Source organism: Enoplosus armatus, chromosome 3 (assembly GCF_043641665.1).
Source record: "Enoplosus armatus isolate fEnoArm2 chromosome 3, fEnoArm2.hap1, whole genome shotgun sequence".
NCBI classification, from domain to species: domain Eukaryota; kingdom Metazoa; phylum Chordata; class Actinopteri; order Centrarchiformes; family Enoplosidae; genus Enoplosus; species Enoplosus armatus.
In genome coordinates, this window is record NC_092182.1 from 19,961,689 (window position 1) to 19,981,555 (window position 19,867).

The window sequence follows — 19,867 nt, forward strand, 5'->3', positions numbered from 1 at the left end:
CATGATGACAAAGCAGCAGGAGAGGTCTGGTGCTGTCAGGAGGTGGTCGCTACTGAATTGTTTTAAATGCCATAATTAGAAGAGTGTGCTTTGCATAATTATTATGTTTTTTAGGAAACGGACGATGTAATAAGAGGCATCCAACTCTGGCTACAAAGGATAAAACGAATGTACGCTGAGTCATGGCCAGCTCATTTTAACAGACTTTCCCTCTTTATTTATAGATTCAGAGTTAATCGGTGTTGACAGACTGTCCCTTTACTGACCTGGCTCATGGTGCTGATATAGGCGAAGATGCAGGGTAGCACATGCGCTTCAGGTTTCCTGGCTTCCACCAGATGGCACTGTTCCCCCATCATACACATTTCTTGTGATCTCAACTGGTAAACCCACAGCAGCAGATGTAGCAGCTCTCTGCAGGAAAAGAACATTATGGAGCAGAAAAGAGCTTATGTGAGGCTGACCTGACATCCAGAGAGACTGCTGCCACCTGTGCAGACCATGCTGGTCCTGAGCAATCCTGGTTCAGCTTGGCAGACAAGACGCACGCCCCCAGCAAATAAGAAAATATTGATTAATTTCTTTGAAACCGCTCTGAACTTCACACATTGTGTTTATTTCAAATGTAATTGTTAGACTAATATGGCTGCTGCGTGGGTAAGGCCTGCACTGCACTGGTTTCTGAGCAGTATGGCACAAAATTTAGACATCCATCATTTTGAATGAAAGGAAAACCTGCTACCCACTTTCTCATCGATGTGAGCCCACTGATGAGAGTGAAACAGTGTGCATGGTACTCTCTGTTTTCTCAGAAACATTCAATACAATCGACAACTCGTTGACTGCATGGTAGAAGCTTTGGGTTCTTGCAGACACATTTTTGTTGCTCTCCACGATGATGGCAGTCTTGAATCCAGTACTCTTCCTGGACAAAATAGATTGGGTCTCTTTATCACCATGGCAGCCTGGTACAACCTAATTTTGTGGACGATTTGAACTTGTTGGCATTTAGGAGGTTTGCTGAAACCAGAACAATGAAAGAAGACCTGAATGGATTTGGAATGAAATTGAACCCCAGAAGCTTTTTACCTGAAGAGTAAGGAAAAGGCTGGAGAGAGTACATATGAATTAAGTGATGTGTAATTGTTTAAGTCATGTTTTCGTATATAATCTGTATTGCCTCTGTTATATATAGAGCAAGTTGGTTTTTGAAGACTGGTTCTGGCTCTGGGGATGGCAATGTTGGTCTGTTGGCTGGTCGGTCCACCACTTTAGACCAGATTGAGATATTTTAACTATTTGATGGATTACCATGATATTTTGTACAGACGTTCATGATCCCCAGAGGATGAACTGTAATAACGTTAATGATGCGTATACTTTTCATCTGACGCCAGCATCAGGTCAAATTTTTAATTTGTCCAGTTTCTGTTAATGATCAAACCTGCAAAACTAATGACATTCCCATCAGCCTCAGCTGTACTTTCTGTTTAATGCTAATTATCAAATATTAGCACGTTAACACACTAAACTAAGATGGTGAGCATGGGAAACATTTCATTTCGTGCTGGTAATGAAATTGTTGGACTATTCTCACATGAAGAGTTTACAAAACCGCTGTGTTTTCCGACAGAATTGAAGACCTCCAATTACTTGCCAATTATCTTCCAAAGTGGCAGATAATCAACCAGCAAAATTTCCAACACACAGCCAAAATCTTATTAGTGTTTTGTCTGCTAGCTCCTACTAATTTCCCACCCTGACAGTAGTGATGATTTATTTGTCCAACTGGAAGTGTGTGCAGTGATTTAACAGAGGTTGTTATGGGACAAGATGAGGTTAGTTGGCAGGGACTGGAGCCCGGCTGTAGTGGGAGTTAAGATTGGTTTGCGGAGACCAATGAGTCAAACAGAAAGTACCAAAAGTGATTGTAACAGCATCAAGGGCACTGAGAATATTAGGCAGAATTCACTTTAGCTTACCCCTGACAGTGAGTTAGATTGAGAGGTGAACATTTTTCATCACAGGAATATGATTAATCAAGCATACAAATTTAAGCAGAATGGGTTGTAATTAGTCCTACAAGTGAACTGTTTCTCATTAAAGTAGACAACATAACCTCCTCACAGAAATATTACAGATACATCAACATGTTTATTCAGCTCTATCAGTGGAGAAAAAAAAATATTGGTCATTCATTTTGTGCTGATTAACTCATGTAATTAACTGTAATTAGTTTCACAATCTTGGCTGGATTTCTCAAACTGATGTGCTGAGATAATTAAATATTTAAAGAGCCGTTGTTGTCAGTGTGAAGACAGTCTGGCACTTAATATCTCAATCCTCTCTGTTTTCTTATTGTAGATAGTTGTGGAAAGTAAGTGAAAACATTAGTACAATTTTGATGTACAATACTCCTGCTACTTTATATTTTTACTTCACTGCAGATTAAAGTACCCAACAGTATATATATAAGTACTTAAAATACATCCACCCAAACCAGTTACAACATGAAAATGCTTCTTACATGTTAATACCTCAGTAAAAATAAAAATAATAAAAATAATATTATACAAGCTCCTTCCTAAACATTTTTGGCACTTGGGGGGGTTCACTCCAAGCATAAAACAAGTTTGGATCCTCACACTCGTTAAACATGCAGTTGGTGTTCCACTTAGATTAAATTTACACCAGATGCCTGTTTTACAGCAGGACAATATGACAGGCATTTACTGTAGGATGAGAAGCCATCATCACCACCATATGGCCACACAGCTGCAGAGACACAACAGTGTTTTCCACAGTAATATGGAACGGTGTATTATCTGACCGCAGAGTCAGCATGGGCCTAATGGATTTAATTTCTACTTTACTCATTTGTAATATTATGAATGCATCATTGAAAACACTGGCAGGTAGTGAATGAAGTGTGTTTTTCTCAGAGTTTATCTCAGAAAAGGCAAATAGTAATAATAAAATAATAATTATTTTATTGCATCTACTATTCAGTTCCTTTACGCGTATGTTTGTCTTTCTGTAAGAATACTTTCAAAGACATAGTGCGCTTCCTTTCATGCTTTTGATATTTTTTGTTTGTTTGTTTTCCCTCTGATATCCAGTTCATCTTTTCTGACAGCTCTTTCCTTCCGCTGTGACTTGATTGACTTAAAATCCTTTTTTAGGCAGCCAAGGGGATTTTCTAGGTTTGGAGATGGTTTGACAAACTGTTTCACACATTTCAAGGGATCTTTCCTTTTTTTTTTTGTTATGAATAAGGCATCCATCTGAGAGGTGGTGTAGTATTCTGAATTTGCTCAGTTATGAGTGACTCTGATCTCTCTCAGTCCAATGAGAGAGGGATGGACTGCAGCCCTCCATGACCCTTTAACAGGACCAAGCATCTAGTAGAGCACGCTTATAACAATAGACTGCATGAGAGTTAAACATGTGAATATGACCATCTGAGGAAATATTATGTTTATATATTTGCATGCAGTCTGAAATATTAATGTCAGCCGTGATGAGATGTGATTTTCAATAATTGAATCTAACTTAATTAGCACTTGTACATTTGCAGTAACACTGATTATTGTTTGTATCCACATCACCTGGGTATGCAGATTCTGAAACTCAGCTTATTATATGTTGATAAACACATTTGTGTTATTTATATGCAATTGACATTGTAAGTGGGATACAATGGTATTAACTACTTAATAGTTAACAGGGTAGTGTGTTTTTCTGAACTGTTTTAGAGCCTCTTTTCATCACTTGAAGTCAGCTCATGTCGAAGTCTTGGGGACTCTACATTTATCACAGACTAATCACATCTTTTTGTTTACTCTTTGCAATAAAAAGCAGTGTTACAGAATGTGTCCACCGCTTCACTGAAAGCAGTATGTAGTTATCCCTATTTGTGACAGTGTAGCTGTTTGCGTTTTGAAAACAACTTAGTATCCTAAGGTCATCTCACACAAATCCACTGATATGAAAAATTACTCATTAACACAACTGTCTGAATAGATAAACTGTACTATATTTTTGCATAACCACTCTTGCACCTAAATTACACTTCACCTCCAGTTACTTACGCTTGAACAAATCATAAGATGACCAATGCCTGTTGTCTCTCATACAAAAAATGAAGCAAGTCAAATGCACATTAAAGGACATTTTATTCTGATGGAGTTGGGCAGAAACTGACATGAATGAGTGTTCGCTCGTCTCCATGGAGATTGTCCATCTTCTCAACCCATGATCTGGCAAAGCAAAGAAAAACGAATCATTACATGATTGTCCTTAAAAATCCCAAATAAATGCTGCACAAATAGACATTATAAATGTAATGTAAATAGAAATGATTAGTTATCATTATTAGAATTTGTAAGGATGAATGAATGTATGAAAATGATTATCCTGACATCCTCCACTTACTGCATGTACAGTAAACTGTCATCCATTTAAATCATGCATAACCTGCTTTATGTTTGATACGCTTTGATTCATATGGGTTAGTGTTTAATACTGACGCTGTTCATCCAGTTGATGTAGGCAGAGGAACGGGTGAAGACGGTGGGCTTCCTGTAGGCGTTGCAGCCAGAGGAAGACACAAAGCTGGTCACACCATGGACAACCCACTTGCCATTGACACTGCAGTTCAGGGGGCCGCCGGAGTCACCCTGGATTCAGAGAAAACACATCACAGACAAACCTCAGAGCCAAGAAGAGTTGGGAGCAAATACCCCATTTTCCACTTGCCTCTCATATCCCCTTCTAATCTTAGACAGCCTCCAGCAAGTTTGTGCAGAACATGAAGTTGCAAGAGTTTGACACTTTGTGCAGCTTAAGCACTAGCCTGGATCATTGTAACTGACTTATGCCCCTGCTGATGCAGCAAGTAATCCCGAATGTGTCCTCCAAAATATCTTCCTTGACAGGAAGGGGTCAGCCCTGAGCTCAGGGGGAGACTTTCAGTTTCACTTTGTCATGGTGGAGCGGGACTGAATTCTGACAAGTTCTTTTCAGTGTTTCCCCCAGTCCGCTTATAACCAAACATCATTCCTGCTGTCCTAATCGCAGGGTGACACTGTGGTTTGGGAAACAACTGGAGAGACTGGGTTCAAAATCTGAGCTGGGAAGAAACAGACAACCTTTATAAAGGGTTTATAAGCTGTAACTAATGGCTTCATGATTGTTTCATAAATCAGTTTCCAACGATTTATAGGTCTGTTATAAGCCATTAACAAGAACAAATTTTGGGTTGCCAGGTTGAGAAAATCGTTTAGGCCAGTAGTTATCCTTTCCATTTAGTAGCGATGCAGTTATTAATGTTAGTTATCCATTTAAAAAATGCTTAATAAGTTGTTATTAAATGGATCTGGCAACCCAAAAGTTCGTATTAATGGCTCATCATTTATAAAGCTTTGGTAAATCATTTATTAACCATTAATAAAGCCATTAACAACTTATAAACCGTTTAAGAAGGGTGCCTTAGTAGAAACTGGTACCCTGAAATAGTTGCCATACACATGTTCTGCTATACTGGGACAAGACGATATCTTTTTAAAACTGTCCATCGAGAGTTTGACAATATTGTAGGACATTAATGCTAAACTGGTGGAGCAAGTCTACTCTTTAAGAAATACTAAATGTGAGGTCGTACACAGTCCTTTCTAAGACTTCATAGACTCACCTGGCAACCAGACTCGCTGCCACCACCAGCACAGACCATGGAGTCCTTCACGGTGCTTCCCCACCATCCGTAACTGGTGCAGGTCTTGTGGTCAACAACAGGCAGGTAGGCCTGCTTCAGCTGGGCAGACAGCTGACCTCCAGCTGGGGACGACAGGAAGAACACATCATGCAAATGTGATAAAGCTTATAATAGCAGGATCATACACTACTATCTGTTTAAAATGTAGCATTATTTACAGGCTACTTTCTTACTGTATGTAAACACTGGGTTTTATCCAGCAAATGTGTCATCATGTCAGACTCACTCTGGGTGCGACCCCATCCACTGATGTAGCAGGCATTCTTGTGGGGCAGGACCTGACCAGAGGGAGGCAGGGCGCCGAGCTGGACGTAGTTGTTGAGAGAAGCATCAGAGGACAGACGCAGGAGAGCAATGTCCCACCTGAGGGTCACACCAACATGTCCTCACGTCATAAAAGCTCAGTGTAATTGTTTTGTTTAAGAGTGGGTTATTGTTTGTCTTTAAAAGAGAGTTATGTTTAAACTAAAAATCTTTTTCATTATTGATTAAGCTGCCGATTATTTGCTAATCTAATCTAATAAATGCTTGGTTAATCGAAGTTTCCTGAAGCACAGATTTTAAAATCTTCAATTTAAAAACAGAGAAAAGCAGCAAATCTTTTAATTGATTTTTTCAGCTGTATAATTGGGTGTGTTTTTACAATTCATGTTGATAGTAATAATAAGTCTAGTAAGGTTAGCAACACATTTTTAAATTAAATATTCATAATAAAATATTTTGATATTAATTTTGATATTAATATTAAAACATTATATTCAAAAAATCTGACTTTGGACATTTGTTACTATTTTTCATTTTTACCAAGAAACATTAACTACTACTGTTTTTTTATATATATATTCACATGTTTTTAATATGTGATGTACATGTATCAGTATTTGCTATTTTTGTATGTGGAAGTGGGTCAAAACATGAGCAGCAGCCACTAACCCTCCAGCAACGTTGTTGGAGTTCCAGTTGGGGTGGATGTAGACGCGGCTCACGCTCATGTACTGTTCTCTACCCTCATGGGTGTTGATGTTGTGATCTCCAAGAACAACACGCCAAGTCCTGGAACTGCAGACGTACGAAACATGAACATTTTCATACTTATCCCATCTGGCAGTTAGTACTCTCTAGCAACCCAAGGATATCTGTTGAGAATCAATATTTTAGATGTAAACTATATTTTTATGGGGAATTGTAGCGTTTATTTGACAGTTAATGATAGATTTAAACAGCTGGCTGAAATGCAACAACGTTCCCGGCCAGATTTCAGCCTAAAATGTCTTGGCTATGCACTTAAAGCCACCAGGAAATGTAATAAAATACATTTATGTGAATGTTCAGCTGAGTCAGAACACATATCCTGCTACTTCATCAATAGCTCTATTAATTTTAGGCTCAGCAGCTATTCTGTGATTAATGAAACTCCCACCGGTCCACACAGTGAGCAGCAGTCATGACCCATCCTCTCCTGATCAGGGTTCCTCCACAGGTATGGTGGAAGTTGCTGCCAGATTTGAACTGAAGAGAGACCTAATGAAACGACAACAGAGAGCATTACAACTAGAGGAAACTGAACCATTCACATTTTTGCCAAAAGCCTCTTGGCAGCATCCCCGACACTGAAAGATGTACAGTCTTAAACACACCTGATGAACTTTGTGGATGTGTGAATGCAGAATGTATGTTGCATTGACCTATTTTACATTTTAAAGGTTTCAGCAAATGTGACACAAGTGGCTGTAGCGCAGTGGTAGAAAATAACTATGAATACATTTACTCAAGAAGCTACTGTACATAGGTACGATTTTGAGGCACTTGTACATTAATTTATGCTACTTTTTATACTTCTATAGTTAGTATAGTTACTTTGAAATACAAAACAGCTTACAAAATATGGTGCATTATTATACATTAAATGCATTGCATACCCACACAGGTGTTTTCGGTTATGTGGCTGATTAGACATGTCCATGTTGGAGATGTGCAAAACTATGCTGGGATTTACATGAGGTCACCATGTACTAATACGTAGAGGTGAGTATTTTCACAGTCAGTCATTTTACTTTGACCAAAGTGTTTTTTTTATCTCAGGTATTGTACTTCACTACAGTTCAAATAGTCATTAAAGGAGCCAAATCAGCAGCTTCAGCAGATTAATTCATCACTGGTTTAATGCACCACCCAACGAGCACGCTATGTGACCCAAATCAAACTCACCCAGGATGTTGCGTGACCAACAGGTGCACGCGGGGTCTAGCTAACACGCTAAATGCTAACATGCTCATGGTGGATCCTCCAGCGGTGACTTCTGCGTTCATCAAATAACTTTGACCTTCAGTGAGGTGTGAGTGAGGCCGTCCTGCTGTTTTAACAGTTATCCCGGAAGTAGCCTCTTTCAGCTCAAAATGTTCAAAAAGTTTGTGGGGCGCATTGGGACAGAGGCTGAGTGGACTGGTTATAGTGGGACAGAGAGGCTGAATGGACTTCCCAACGCAAAATATAGTCCACTCAGCCTCTCTGTCCACTATAACTGAGACGTTGAACCTGGAGCAGACTGTGGAGGACGTCGCGGTGTTGGAGGCTCACAGAGTGTCGTTCAGACAGGTGAGTACGACAACAAACTCACTGTGATGGTTGTTACTCTCTCCAGAGGAGCGCGTCAACGTCGCTAGGCAACGTAGCGTCGTGTGCGTGCGCTACACGTCGTACAAAAACTGTGCAGCTCTTTTTTTTTTGCTGTAATATATGTGTGTTGGTGGCTGCAGCCGCTGTGGAGTTTTTAGTGTTTATACATCTCTGTGTTGTCTGCCTTGCTGATGTTTTATTCTTCTGTTAATTCTATAAGAAGTGGCAGGTTATTTAATTTCTCTAGCCCAATATTGCTTGTTGCACCAGCTGTGGTGTCCATTTGTTGTTGGCCATTTTTGTTTAATTGTCTGAGTTTTGTGGTTTTCTGATTAATTCTAATCGGGCTACACTGAGGAAGGTGGTTGTGTATTTATAATTGATAATTAGTTGTATGGACAGGCTGCAAAGTGCTTTTACCCTCCACCCTCTATTTCCCATGAAAATGTAACACAGTAACGTTTACTCAGAGTGCATTTTAACTGACCCGCTTTTTTACTTTTATCTAAGTATATTTTACTCAAGAGCAGTACTTTCACTTGATTAAAATATTCTAGTACTCTTTCCTTCACTGCTAATAAAGATGATGAAGTTGTAACTTGTCCCAAAACAAAACTAACAAGCCCATTTTCCAAAGTACATTTTGTTGGTAATACTTAACTGAATTTTCAAAGCAGGACTTTTTACAAGTACTTTCATATTGTGGTATTGCTACTTTTACTGAAGTAAAGGATCTGAGCACGTCTTCCACCACTGCTGTAGAGTCAAGCAAAGCACACAGTACCTGCCAGGGCCAGGAGTTGGGTCTGGCCACCTCGCCTCCCACAACTCGCTCCTGAGCATCATCCTCCAGGAACCTGGGCTGGGGCTCCAGCTCAGCCAGCACTGAGCAAAGCAGAGACACAGGAAGATGTACAGTCAGCCGTCAAGTATTCAAGTGTATGTGTGTATGCAGAATGTCAAAGGAGAGGAAGAATCAAGTAGTTCTTACCGAGGGCTGCGAGAGAGGTCAACACAAGAAACCTGAGCATGTCTGTAGTCTCCTGAAACTTTCTGCACTGGAGACTTCTGCCCACTACTCTTTTATACCCTCAGGGCCCCTTCAACTGATAGTGTGTGTGTGTGTGTGTGTGTGTGTGTGTGTGACTTGTCCAATACCAGCACATGTCCACCTGTGTCTGTCTCAGAGTTATCACTACAGCGGGAATCACATGTGGAATAGCTGACTCAGTGACTGAATCAATTTTTTCCACTTGTATGAGATTGTCCTGTACTGTAGGTTTCTTTCTGTTTTTCACTGCTAAACATAAAGCCCAAAGCAAACACACAAACACAAAATGATTTTTATACACAATGATTTAGTACTCTGAGGAAGATTGTCCCTGCTGTCTCTGAGTGTGATAAAGCGTTTTGGTTACATGGACCATATGCTACTTTAATTGCATGAAATGAAAGTGCAATATATATTCATGTTTGAGTAGACTGTGCATTTGTCACACTAGCTGCAGTTGATGAAAACCACCTTTAGTAATAGTTTCAAACAGTAAGGTTATACAGCATTAATGTGCTATTTTAGCACTATCAATGAACAGTAACAACATGTAACCAATGCTTATATTGATCCTCAAAGATGAATACATGTTTGCTGCTGTCACTTTTTTGACATGGATTTTAGGTGTAATCTGACTGATTTCACTAGATGTTTGACTTGAACATTGGCAGGGACAAAGCCATGCTGCAGATTTAAGTTTATACCCAAGAAACAGCTGAGTGTGCTGTTATAGATGCTAAACATTTAAGTGTAATTTGCAGGACATGCGCTACATAAGAGGATCAGGTTGTGGAGCACATACAGTGCAGTATCCACATCATGCTTTGAAAGGGCCTCTGATTCATCAGCCATGAAACGTGGGCATCTCATCAAGAACAGAAATTCACATTCTGGTCAGAGCTTCTCTAAAGTCAACAACAGGATCTTTAACAGCTGAGCTCCAGCTATGCAGAAGGTAGAGAGGAGCTACTGTAATGAGATTGTGACCTGTGTTTCAAGTTGCCAGTTGTTGATTAATATAGATTAAGATCAGTGTTTAAAGCTTACAGTAACAACCCTGAGGCTACAGAACAGTATTCTACCTCAAGGCTTTAATAAGTATTCATGAGGCCCAGTGGAGATGATGCTATAATAAATGTGTGTTCAGTGTTGGTAGTGTACGGTAGAAAGGGCTGCTGCAGCACACGACTCGGTTTAAGGGAGATGGACAATTGTGTTTGATGTATAGTTTCTCTGGCATTGAGCATTAAATTTAATCATAATTCTCTTGATTTCAATATTTAAGGATACATTTTTTTCATTAACAAATATAAAATTCAACTATGATATCTGAGGCCTTTGTTTTAGGCAAATATTGAACTTTATTTTACCAGGTGTGTGTCAGTATTACTGAGGCTGGAGGACATAGACTTGATCAACAGTGCTTTCTGCTGCTCTACTATTCAGGTTGCACATACCAAGCATACATCCTGGAGCTGCTGAGCAACACGTTGACAACTGATCAATAACATGCTGTATGATCTGAGCTCAGTTATCTGCTCATCTCTAATGAGACCACAGCAGGTTAGTAGTGCAGACGTGACCTTTCTAAAGGTTTTCTGTCATCCACAGACTGCCGTCTCACAGTGAAACATGCTGTCATTAATATCACTATTAGTAATATGGAAAAACTTTGGCTGATTTAAAGCTCTCGAGCTGATAGTTTGACATTCACCGTTTTACAGGGGACCAGTAACTTCCTGGAGTCTCAGCTGGTTGCCTGGCAACTGCTCCCGGCCAAGAAATAGTCCACCACACAACCCCAACGTAAAACAGCCAAACACTTTGGTTTTTGTACGGAATTAAACAACTTAATGAGAGTATTTCCCAAAATGTTGAACAATTCCTTAAATTAAAATTTTGAATTATTGTATGTATGTTAATTCCTATTTGTTGCACTTATTTTTTTATTCTAAAATGCAATGCATAGTTTCCTGCAACTTTAAAACTGCTATAAACATCCACTGCAGCAATCATGTGGTATAAAAGTATAGCTAGGAGGGTGTAACTAATGCATCCATATAAATATTGTCTACTATAACCTCTCCATAGGGCTACTAAAAGTAATCCAGTGTTTCAAGGTCGAAATGAAGCATTCAATAAAATAAGCCTGCAATGTTCACTAACATTTATGAGATTTTACGTTAAAAGGTGTGGGAAATATGAGTCTGGGTGCTGGGCTCATGGAGAACCTGTTACAAGGACATAAGACATACCAAGTGCAAGTTATTTTCATTCTGTTTGTAGCACAGCTGCAACATGTGTGCAGTTCCCACTATAGGCAGACTTATCATGCATCTAATGTAGCCTCTATTAGTGCTTCAGTACTCACTGCAGCCAATTCCTTCTAAAATGTCACAAAACCACCAGAGAGGCAACAGAAAGGGTAACACCAACCTTCTGTTTATTTTATACCATTTAGACCAATTTTAACTGACCAACGTCTGATGGGAGCAAAAGGAGTGTAATTTGAAAAATAACAGGAATAACGCTAAAGGACACGCCAACCAAAAGACAAAAGGCTGAAAAATGAATGTCAGCATTTACTCTGGACTGCTAGCTGTCAGGACTGTGAATCTGATCAAATTTGCATTATGTCAAAAAAACAAAAGTGTATCCTCTTGTCCTGGTATAGTCCCTCAGTGCACCGTCTACTCGTCTGTGTATTTGTCCCATTTCTGTCACAGAGTTAACTTGCTGAGTGCTGACAATGCTCACATGCTACAGTGAACGTGAAAACAGCGAATGTTTTAGGAGGCCTGATGAGAAAGTGGTTTGATAGTTGTTTAACTGGATTTTTATTCATCATTGTCTTTCTAGAAAAGCAGAACATTCAACATATAAAAGTTTATTTATAGAATATTTGGCCAGCAGAATTAGTTGCATATGGAAAACAAGCCCAATTCAGAGTAGATTCTGCAGCAAAGAAATGGTCCATTTCAAAGATTGTTCATGACCTGTAAGAAGAAAATTACGTATATTCAGTGTATCATCAACTGCACATTACAAATTATCTGACTTGGTGAACTACAGTATTTTAAAAGAACTTGCTATTAAAAGTAATTCAGTGTATACAACAAGCGAGTCTTTATACTGTCTGGTTTCTTTTGTTTTGTTTTTTCCTTTTGTTTTTCTGACCGAGTTCATCCATTCGATGTAGGCAGAGATGCGGGTGAAGACAGTGGGCTTCTGGGGAGCGTTGCATCCCATACCAGACACAAAGCTGGCTATCCCATGGACATACCAACTGTTGTTAACTCTGCAGCTAAGAGGGCCCCCAAAGTCACCCTAGGATGAAACAAAGGACTGTTGGTTAAATTGGACAAGCTTCAGGGAATTATCGGCTGACATTCTGGGGGGGGGGGGGTGGGATGCTCTTCTCTATTGCAGTCTCACTTTGTGACTTGATAGTGATGGGCATGGGTGTGTACTTTTACAATGGTTAAAAAAGCAACATTAAAAAACACTTTACAAAAATCTATAAAATGGCTCAACGGGCTTCTACAAAGCTGTGAAGGGCTTTGCTAACAATCACTTATTCCACTTTGATCTATTTTGATAGTGTAGTTGTTTAGTTTTTCTAAATTAACTCACATTTCTGCGGAAATTGTCTTAAAAAAGGAAAAATTAAAACTACACCATATTGCATATACAATATTTTATCCCATGGGAATCATAATGTAAAAGTATGACAATGAACATCTGAGTATCAGTAATATCTGTTTAACAGGTGTATTATCAGGTGCCATACATGTATAAAATGATATGATGATGTGATGTGTTTTGATCATGGGATTTATTTCAGGTTTGGAAACGAGGTTTAGCAGATTTATTTTTAGCTGCTGATAAACCACAGAAGTTTGCATTATTATTCAGCAGGTGCAATCATAAGTGTGCTTGGTTTGATTGAGTTTTAGAAATCCGTTCTTCACTCTATTTGTAGTACTTTTCCTATCCTTCTCCCTGCAAACTCACATTGCATCCTGACTGAGCACCTCCTCCAGCACAGATCATGGTGGTCTTGACGGTGCTGCCCCACCAGCCGGAGCTGGTGCAGGTCTGGTGGTCAACAATAGGAAGGTAGGCCTGCCTCATTCTGGTAGGCATACCTCCACCAGCTGAATGCACATAGAAGAGAGACAAACGTGTACAGTGAGACTGAGATGACTTCATACTTTACAGTCATAATTATGAGTGTGAGGAGTTGCATTGGATTTACTGGAGGTGCGCCCATATCCAGTGATATAGCAGGGGTTGTTATGGGGCAGGATCTCGCCAAAAGGAGGCAGAGGGGCCAGCTTCACGTAAGAGTTCAGCGAGGCCTCAGAAGACAGCCTCAACAGGCCGATGTCATTACTAAAGGTCAAAAACTGTGACTGTTTGAAATTCTCCCACTGCAGGTACATCATTTAATCACAACACAAAATGGTCCTATTGGAATGAGCATATTAGAGGGAGTTTTAAATAAGGCTGCAAACACATGACATCATACTGTCATAGTTTCATTCAAAGGCAGTTAACTTTATCATATCCATCAAAATTTGCCATTAAGTCTAATGTAAAACACTATAAAAGTAAGGCTAAACTTCTGATGAACTAAGATGTTAAAGAAAATGTTTACTGTATGTAGTCCATGAGTGCAATAACAGATAGACCCACCCAGAGGAGATGCTGTTATTGTTCCAGTCAGGATGGACATAAACATTGATGACACTCCTGTATTGCTCTGTTCCGTGGCTGTGGTGCAGGACAAGATCACCGAGGACCACACGCAAAGAGCTGGAACTGTTTTAGCTTGGGTTAGTTTATTTGTTTTGTTTGTTGAGAGGCAAGACGTGAAGACAAGAAAGTAAACGGAAAACACATATTTGTGAAGGTGGTGTGTGTAAGACAAAGCCAAAGTCTCCAAAAAAAAATATGTGTGGGCATAGAACAGTTACTGTGCAGTATATGAGATTAGAATAATAGAAGGTTTATAATACCACATTGTATCTGTTACCTGTACACACAGTGAGCAGCAGTCATGACCCATCCTCTCCTGATCAGTGTCCCTCCACAGAAATGGTGATAGAAGCCTTCAGAGTAGTACTGGAGAGAGACCTGAAGCAGGATTCACAAAATAGAAAAAGTCGTATTTTCTTCCAACCCTCTCCAGGTTCTCAGTTCTTTTCATTCTTACAGTACCTTTAAGTTGACCTCACGCTTGTATTAGAATGAAGCAGCTGATAAGTAAGTGCAGATTTGTAAATTAAAAATATTTGTCTAACAGATGCATTTACAGAAGCGTATGCCATTTTTTGGTAAATAGTGGTTAAGAAATATCTTAGAGTTGGACAAGAAGATCAATAAAACTCAAATCTTTATGCTGAATATGAGGCTACAGCCAGCAGCCAGATAGCTTAGCTTAGCATACAGACTGGAAAAAGCCAGCATCAGATAATAACAACAAAGTCCACTTAGCAGCACCTCCAGAGCTTACTAATTAACACGATATATCTCATTATATCACCTTGTTTAACCCAAGAGGGAAAAGGGTAATATTTTGTTACCTTCGATCAGTGCTAGGAAAGCTGTTTTCCCAGATTTTAGTCTTGGTGCTAATTTAAACTAGCTGCCTGTAGCTTCTTGCCCTTGCACAACCGTTTTTTTTACATGTTCTATCTATGTGATACTGTACCTGCCAAGGCCAGGAGGAGTGATAAGGCACCTCTTCACCTCCCACAACTCTTCCTGCAGTGCTGCTCTCTGAGTTGCTGGACTGAAGCTCCAATTCAGCCAGCACTGAGGCACAGAGGGAACTCATCAAAACACCATTTAAACATGTTTCACCTTGTGTTAACAATCTATTCTTTAATAAGTTTTTATGCAAGAAAAATATTATTTTTCAGCAGTAGATAATTTACAGTACAGCCTTGATATTTTTTTTTTTTACCTGTGGCTGAAAGAGTGGTGAACAGCAGAAACACGAGCATGTCTGCAGTGTCTCGACATTTCTAAATCCACGTCTCATTCTTTTATACCCCGAGCTGACCTTCATTTGATGTGGACCCTCTGCTGAGCTTGGCAGTGGTCAGAAAGCCACCTGTGGTCCGTCTCAGACTCAGAATCAGTTTGTGATATTGTGTGAAGGCGTGTTGCCATGTCACACTGGGTTTACTGAGAGTGTTTCTAAGAATCTCCAGTTTTGAAGTGCATTTATTTTCACAGCCTGTGGCCACACTTTAATTTAAGAAGTTGTTTGCTACTCAAAACTAATCCATAAATTGGTATTTTTAGGTGTCTTTTATACAGGTTTTGTTGCTGGGTAGGTGGATAGTTTAATGCCTGAAGCAAAAGAAATGTAACCTTCATAACGACATGCATAACTTTGGTTGCATAAACTTTCTGATGAGAAATGAGTCATCACTCAAAGTTTAATCAAGTTTATTTTTTGTAGAAGGAGAGCAGACAAGTGAGGAAGAACAATAGATGAAAACATGGTCGAATGTGGTCTCTGTCTTTGTTTGTTGCAACATTGATGGGTCTTCTGTTTACATCATGATCTGGAAAAGAGAAGAAGCAAATAATGATGACACATATGCAACTTAAATAACCTATACTAGCATTCCTATACTGATGAGGAGTTTATTTATAGCTTATTATTTTGCACATGTTAGATAGACATCCCTAATACTGACCGAGTCCATCCATTCGTTGTAGGCGGAGACACGGGTGAAGACGGTGGGCTTCTTGGGAGCGTTACATCCCATACTAGACACAAAGCTGGCAATACCATGGACGTAGTATTTTCCATTAACAAGGCAGTTCAGAGGGCCACCAGAGTCACCCTGAGAGGGATGAGATTACAGAGAGCATCTTCAGTATCGTGGACATAATGATTTAGTGGTAGATATGAAATATAAATAACACACACAGTTCTTTCACTGGAGGGTTACATTTTGCAGGATTACTTTCTCTTCTTTGTGTTTTTTAATGTTCTTTCATCAACGTACCTTAATCCCTCCACTTCTTCATTGGCATACAAATATAATAAGTCCTCTACAATAAGACTTTATAGTAATATAGTTTTAGGTACTGAGCATGCAACTTTTCCAAATTTCTTTTTCATTTTATTCAGACACTCACATTGCATCCAGCCTCAGCACCACCACCACCACACACCATGGTGGTCTTCACAGTGCTGCCCCACCAGCCGGAGCTAGAGCAGGTCTTGTGGTCCACCAGAGGAAGGTAGGCCTGCTTCAACTGGGCAGACAAGCTGCCACCAGCTGGACAAGGGGAAATTGGAAAGGTAAGATAAATAGAGCTTTACAGAAAAGACCCAACCACGGTACTGAAGCCGACTGGTGCAAAGGGCTCATGCAATCAACTCACTGGAAGTGCGTCCCCATCCTGTGATGTAGCAGATGTTGTTGTGGGGCAGAATCTGGCCGGAGGGAGGCAGAGAGCCCAGCTGGACATAGGAGTTCAGGGTGGCCTCAGAGGACAAACGCAGCAGCGCAATGTCGAACCTGAGGTGGAGATCCATGGATCAAACAGGAGGAACCAAAAATAACTTTGTAAAGATACTACACTCCAGGGGAGGACATTTTGTCAATGGGTTAAACCAGCACTTTCCCAAGGCGACATTCTTACCTCATACCAGCTAATAACTTACAGGTTTGCCCGAAGATATTTGAGAAGTGAGGTAAATGGATTCCCTTTAAAACATTATCACTTATGTATATAAAGATGTTTCTAAAATAACAGATACCTCCTTTTAAAATCAACAAAAGCATGGGTTAAAGAGCCTAAAAAACTTATAAATGTAAGAAAAAATGCAATCCTCACCCAGCAGAGAGTCTGCTGGAGTCCCATCTGGGATGGATGTAAACATGGCTGACGCCCATGATCTGCTCTCTGCCACTGTTGATGTTGAGGTCATGTTCACCAAGAATGACGCGCCACGTCCTATTGCTATTAATATTTTCGAAAAAGAAGCAAAGAGAAACATTATTTAACAGTCAATGATTATATATAGTTGTGACTCAAATGACTTTCAAGTCAGCATAGCCTTATGAATTGTTGTTACAGTAAACTGATGTAAAAAGTAAAAACCACAATAGGCCATGAAATGACTTTTTTTGATTCCTTTGTTTGGAGACTAATCAAATACATGAATCCCCTGGGTATGTGACAGTTACAAATGAGGCTGTGAGAAATTTCCTCATGCTGGTGACATTTAGAAACACTGAAATAAATCATACCTTGGCATTGTGATAAGAGTGGACTGTGGATATTTAAGTCAAAATGATCAAACAAGGGGCATGAATACACCTCAGACTCATATAGCCAAAATATACTGATCCTGTGCTCTAGTTAATCATTATGTTACCTGTCCACACAGTGAGCAGCTGTCATCACCCAGCCTCTCTCAATCAGGGTTCCTCCGCATGTGTGGTAGTATTTGCTGCCAGATTTGTACTGAAGAGAGATCTGAGAAGGGGCGGTGGGCAGACACGAGTTTTGTATGTATGAAAACATGAAATGTAATTCATCAATCTTTATTTTTTTCAATTCATTTTTGAATTTATGTTACAGTAGATTACCTGCCAGGGCCAGGAGTTGGGTCTGGCCACCTCACCTCCCACAACCCTTTCAAAGCTGTCCTCCAGGTACCTGGGCTGGGGCTCCAGCTCAGCCAGCACTGGTTAAAAACATAAAAGCAGCGGGCACGATTTATACATGGTTTCCCAGAAGCCTCACAATATTATTTACTTTTCACCTACAGATAGAGGTGTGCAGTGTGCAGGTAGAGCAGATTATGTGGAGCTCCTGTATGTTGACTAAACTAAAACTGGGTGACTGACTGGATGACTGAGAGACTGAGACTGATAGAGAGTGAATGAGACAGAAAGAGATCAATAATGAATGGTTATACAGCGCAGTGTGTGCTGTCATTTTCTTACCCACGGCTGCGAGACTTGTCAACACCAGAAACCTGAGCATGTCTGCAGTGCGTCAGAACGTTTCTACAAGGAACGAACGCTCCTCTCCTTCTTTTATACCTCAACTTGACCTTTGCTGGTGCGGAAAAGTGTGGCTGTTCTTTCCCATGTGACAGAAGCCAAGTGTGCACCTGTGGTCTGTCTCACACAGTGTTATCACAGTCGGTTACCACACACCTCCTGCTTTAACCAGTAGAAAACGGTCCACAATGAAGAATGACACATAGACTGACAAGTATATCACTGGATGACATGAGTCCCAGTGATTCAAAGGACTTAGGAGGGTATTTATGATGTGTAATGATGATTGGCTGATTGGCTGACCATCTGATATGAAGACAAACGTAACAATTTTTCATTTTTGTTGTTACTCTCCAATATGAAACCTTAAAATATATTGTCTGATGTAATAGAGAGCAAGTTCTTGTGAATAGTTACACCACAAAAAAAGCACGTGTCCACATTTGAACCAGCATGAATTATGAAGTAAGCATGGTAAAGCATGTATCTGTGCCATATCTTGACTCAAGTGGTTCTCTGATAAGTAAAGAAACAGAGAAGGACGGCATATGATCATTTACAAACAATTTGTAATAGCATACAACAATATTCTTATAAAATCCTCCTTTGTTGTTAAATGACACATTCTGTTTTTCTTGCATCATTCAGTGACTTCAGCTGGGTAACAGTACAATGGATGTTTTTGTCTGTTACTAAAGCATTTTTTTCAAGCACCCAACACATATTGAACACACAATATGAATATATTCTACTATATTCCCAAAGCTAAATATTCTATATGTTTTTGTGAGTAACACTGAGTAATAAATAAAGAAAGATAACTGAGTTTGAGTCAAGAAGAAATTTGCTGTGGAGCTATATATATATACATATATATATATATATATATATAATCTTTATGGGAACCGAATCGACTATTCATTAACGAGGGGAAGCTGTATCAAGAGCAAACATCTTTAATTAACACATCCCCAGCACTTCCTGTCTTTGATCTCCCCATATACAGTATATAAAACTTATAAATAATTTTGACTGTACAGACCATAGGATTACAGCCCAACACTAGATGGGGCTAAAGACTAACAAACACACAGAATCTCTACTTGGCCATGAAGGAACTCACACGTTCAAATGGCCTTTCATATGTAATTTACAGGAGACAGACAGATGACATGTAGTCCTGGGACTTCCGTTTCAACACTCAAATCTTCATTCAAGTCCATTTTAAATACAGATTATTGTGTAATACTAAACTGAGATTATAAAAAACAACATTTGAAGACAAAGTCAAAATCTACATTCCTATCTGGAAAGATTTAAATCCGGTGTGAGAACTGAGTTGAAGAAGATTTCTCTCCTCTACTTCGCTCTGACCTCTTT

The 19,867-nt window shown here is 39.6% G+C and overlaps 3 protein-coding genes across 4 annotated transcripts; all 3 read right to left on the reverse strand.

The window, feature by feature from the left end:
- Window positions 1–4,511: 4,511 nt before the first annotated feature.
- On the reverse strand, window positions 4,512–9,420 carry LOC139283129 (elastase-1-like). Of its 2 annotated transcripts, none has more exons than XM_070903086.1 (7): window positions 9,381–9,420; window positions 9,174–9,274; window positions 7,194–7,294; window positions 6,707–6,832; window positions 6,000–6,136; window positions 5,693–5,835; window positions 4,512–4,679 (listed from the first exon to the last, which is right to left on the reverse strand). In XM_070903086.1, the coding sequence occupies exons 1-7, from the start codon at window positions 9,418–9,420 to the stop codon at window positions 4,512–4,514; spliced, it is 816 nt and encodes a 271-aa protein (XP_070759187.1). The 2 variants fall into 2 exon arrangements, with proteins under 2 accessions (XP_070759187.1, XP_070759189.1); XM_070903088.1 differs by having other exon boundaries at window positions 6,707–6,826; window positions 7,188–7,294.
- Window positions 9,421–12,429: 3,009 nt separating this feature from the next.
- On the reverse strand, window positions 12,430–15,451 carry LOC139283252 (elastase-1-like). Its single transcript, XM_070903235.1, has 8 exons — window positions 15,412–15,451; window positions 15,157–15,260; window positions 14,479–14,579; window positions 14,139–14,264; window positions 13,699–13,835; window positions 13,455–13,597; window positions 12,574–12,767; window positions 12,430–12,436 (listed from the first exon to the last, which is right to left on the reverse strand). The coding sequence occupies exons 1-8, from the start codon at window positions 15,449–15,451 to the stop codon at window positions 12,430–12,432; spliced, it is 852 nt and encodes a 283-aa protein (XP_070759336.1).
- A 666-nt stretch (window positions 15,452–16,117) lies between these two features.
- On the reverse strand, window positions 16,118–18,467 carry LOC139283255 (elastase-1-like). Its single transcript, XM_070903239.1, has 7 exons — window positions 18,428–18,467; window positions 18,068–18,165; window positions 17,854–17,954; window positions 17,310–17,435; window positions 16,854–16,990; window positions 16,605–16,747; window positions 16,118–16,306 (listed from the first exon to the last, which is right to left on the reverse strand). Exons 1-7 carry the CDS (start codon window positions 18,465–18,467, stop codon window positions 16,118–16,120), a joined length of 834 nt encoding a protein of 277 aa, XP_070759340.1.
- Window positions 18,468–19,867: the final 1,400 nt, after the last annotated feature.

What these genes read in the sequence shown, in the direction of transcription:
- LOC139283252 (XM_070903235.1), bottom strand. Translation starts at nt 15,451, where the DNA reads ATGCTCGTGTTTCTGCTGTTCACCACTCTTTCAGCCACAG. An exon ending in CACCACTCTTTCAGCCACAG is followed by an intron (nt 15,261 to 15,411) that starts GTAAAAAAAAAA and finishes TCTGTGCCTCAG; the next exon opens with TGCTGGCTGAATTGGAGCTT. An exon ending in ACTCCTCCTGGCCTTGGCAG is followed by an intron (nt 14,580 to 15,156) that starts GTACAGTATCAC and finishes ATCCTGCTTCAG; the next exon opens with GTCTCTCTCCAGTACTACTC.
- LOC139283129 (XM_070903086.1), bottom strand. Translation starts at nt 9,420, where the DNA reads ATGCTCAGGTTTCTTGTGTTGACCTCTCTCGCAGCCCTCG. An exon ending in GCTGCTCACTGTGTGGACCG is followed by an intron (nt 6,833 to 7,193) that starts GTGGGAGTTTCA and finishes GTACGTCTGCAG; the next exon opens with TTCCAGGACTTGGCGTGTTG. An exon ending in TCCAACAACGTTGCTGGAGG is followed by an intron (nt 6,137 to 6,706) that starts GTTAGTGGCTGC and finishes TGTGACCCTCAG; the next exon opens with GTGGGACATTGCTCTCCTGC.
- LOC139283255 (XM_070903239.1), bottom strand. Translation starts at nt 18,467, where the DNA reads ATGCTCAGGTTTCTGGTGTTGACAAGTCTCGCAGCCGTGG. An exon ending in AGGATGGGGACGCACTTCCA is followed by an intron (nt 16,748 to 16,853) that starts GTGAGTTGATTG and finishes CCCCTTGTCCAG; the next exon opens with CTGGTGGCAGCTTGTCTGCC. An exon ending in GTGCTGAGGCTGGATGCAAT is followed by an intron (nt 16,307 to 16,604) that starts GTGAGTGTCTGA and finishes CATCCCTCTCAG; the next exon opens with GGTGACTCTGGTGGCCCTCT.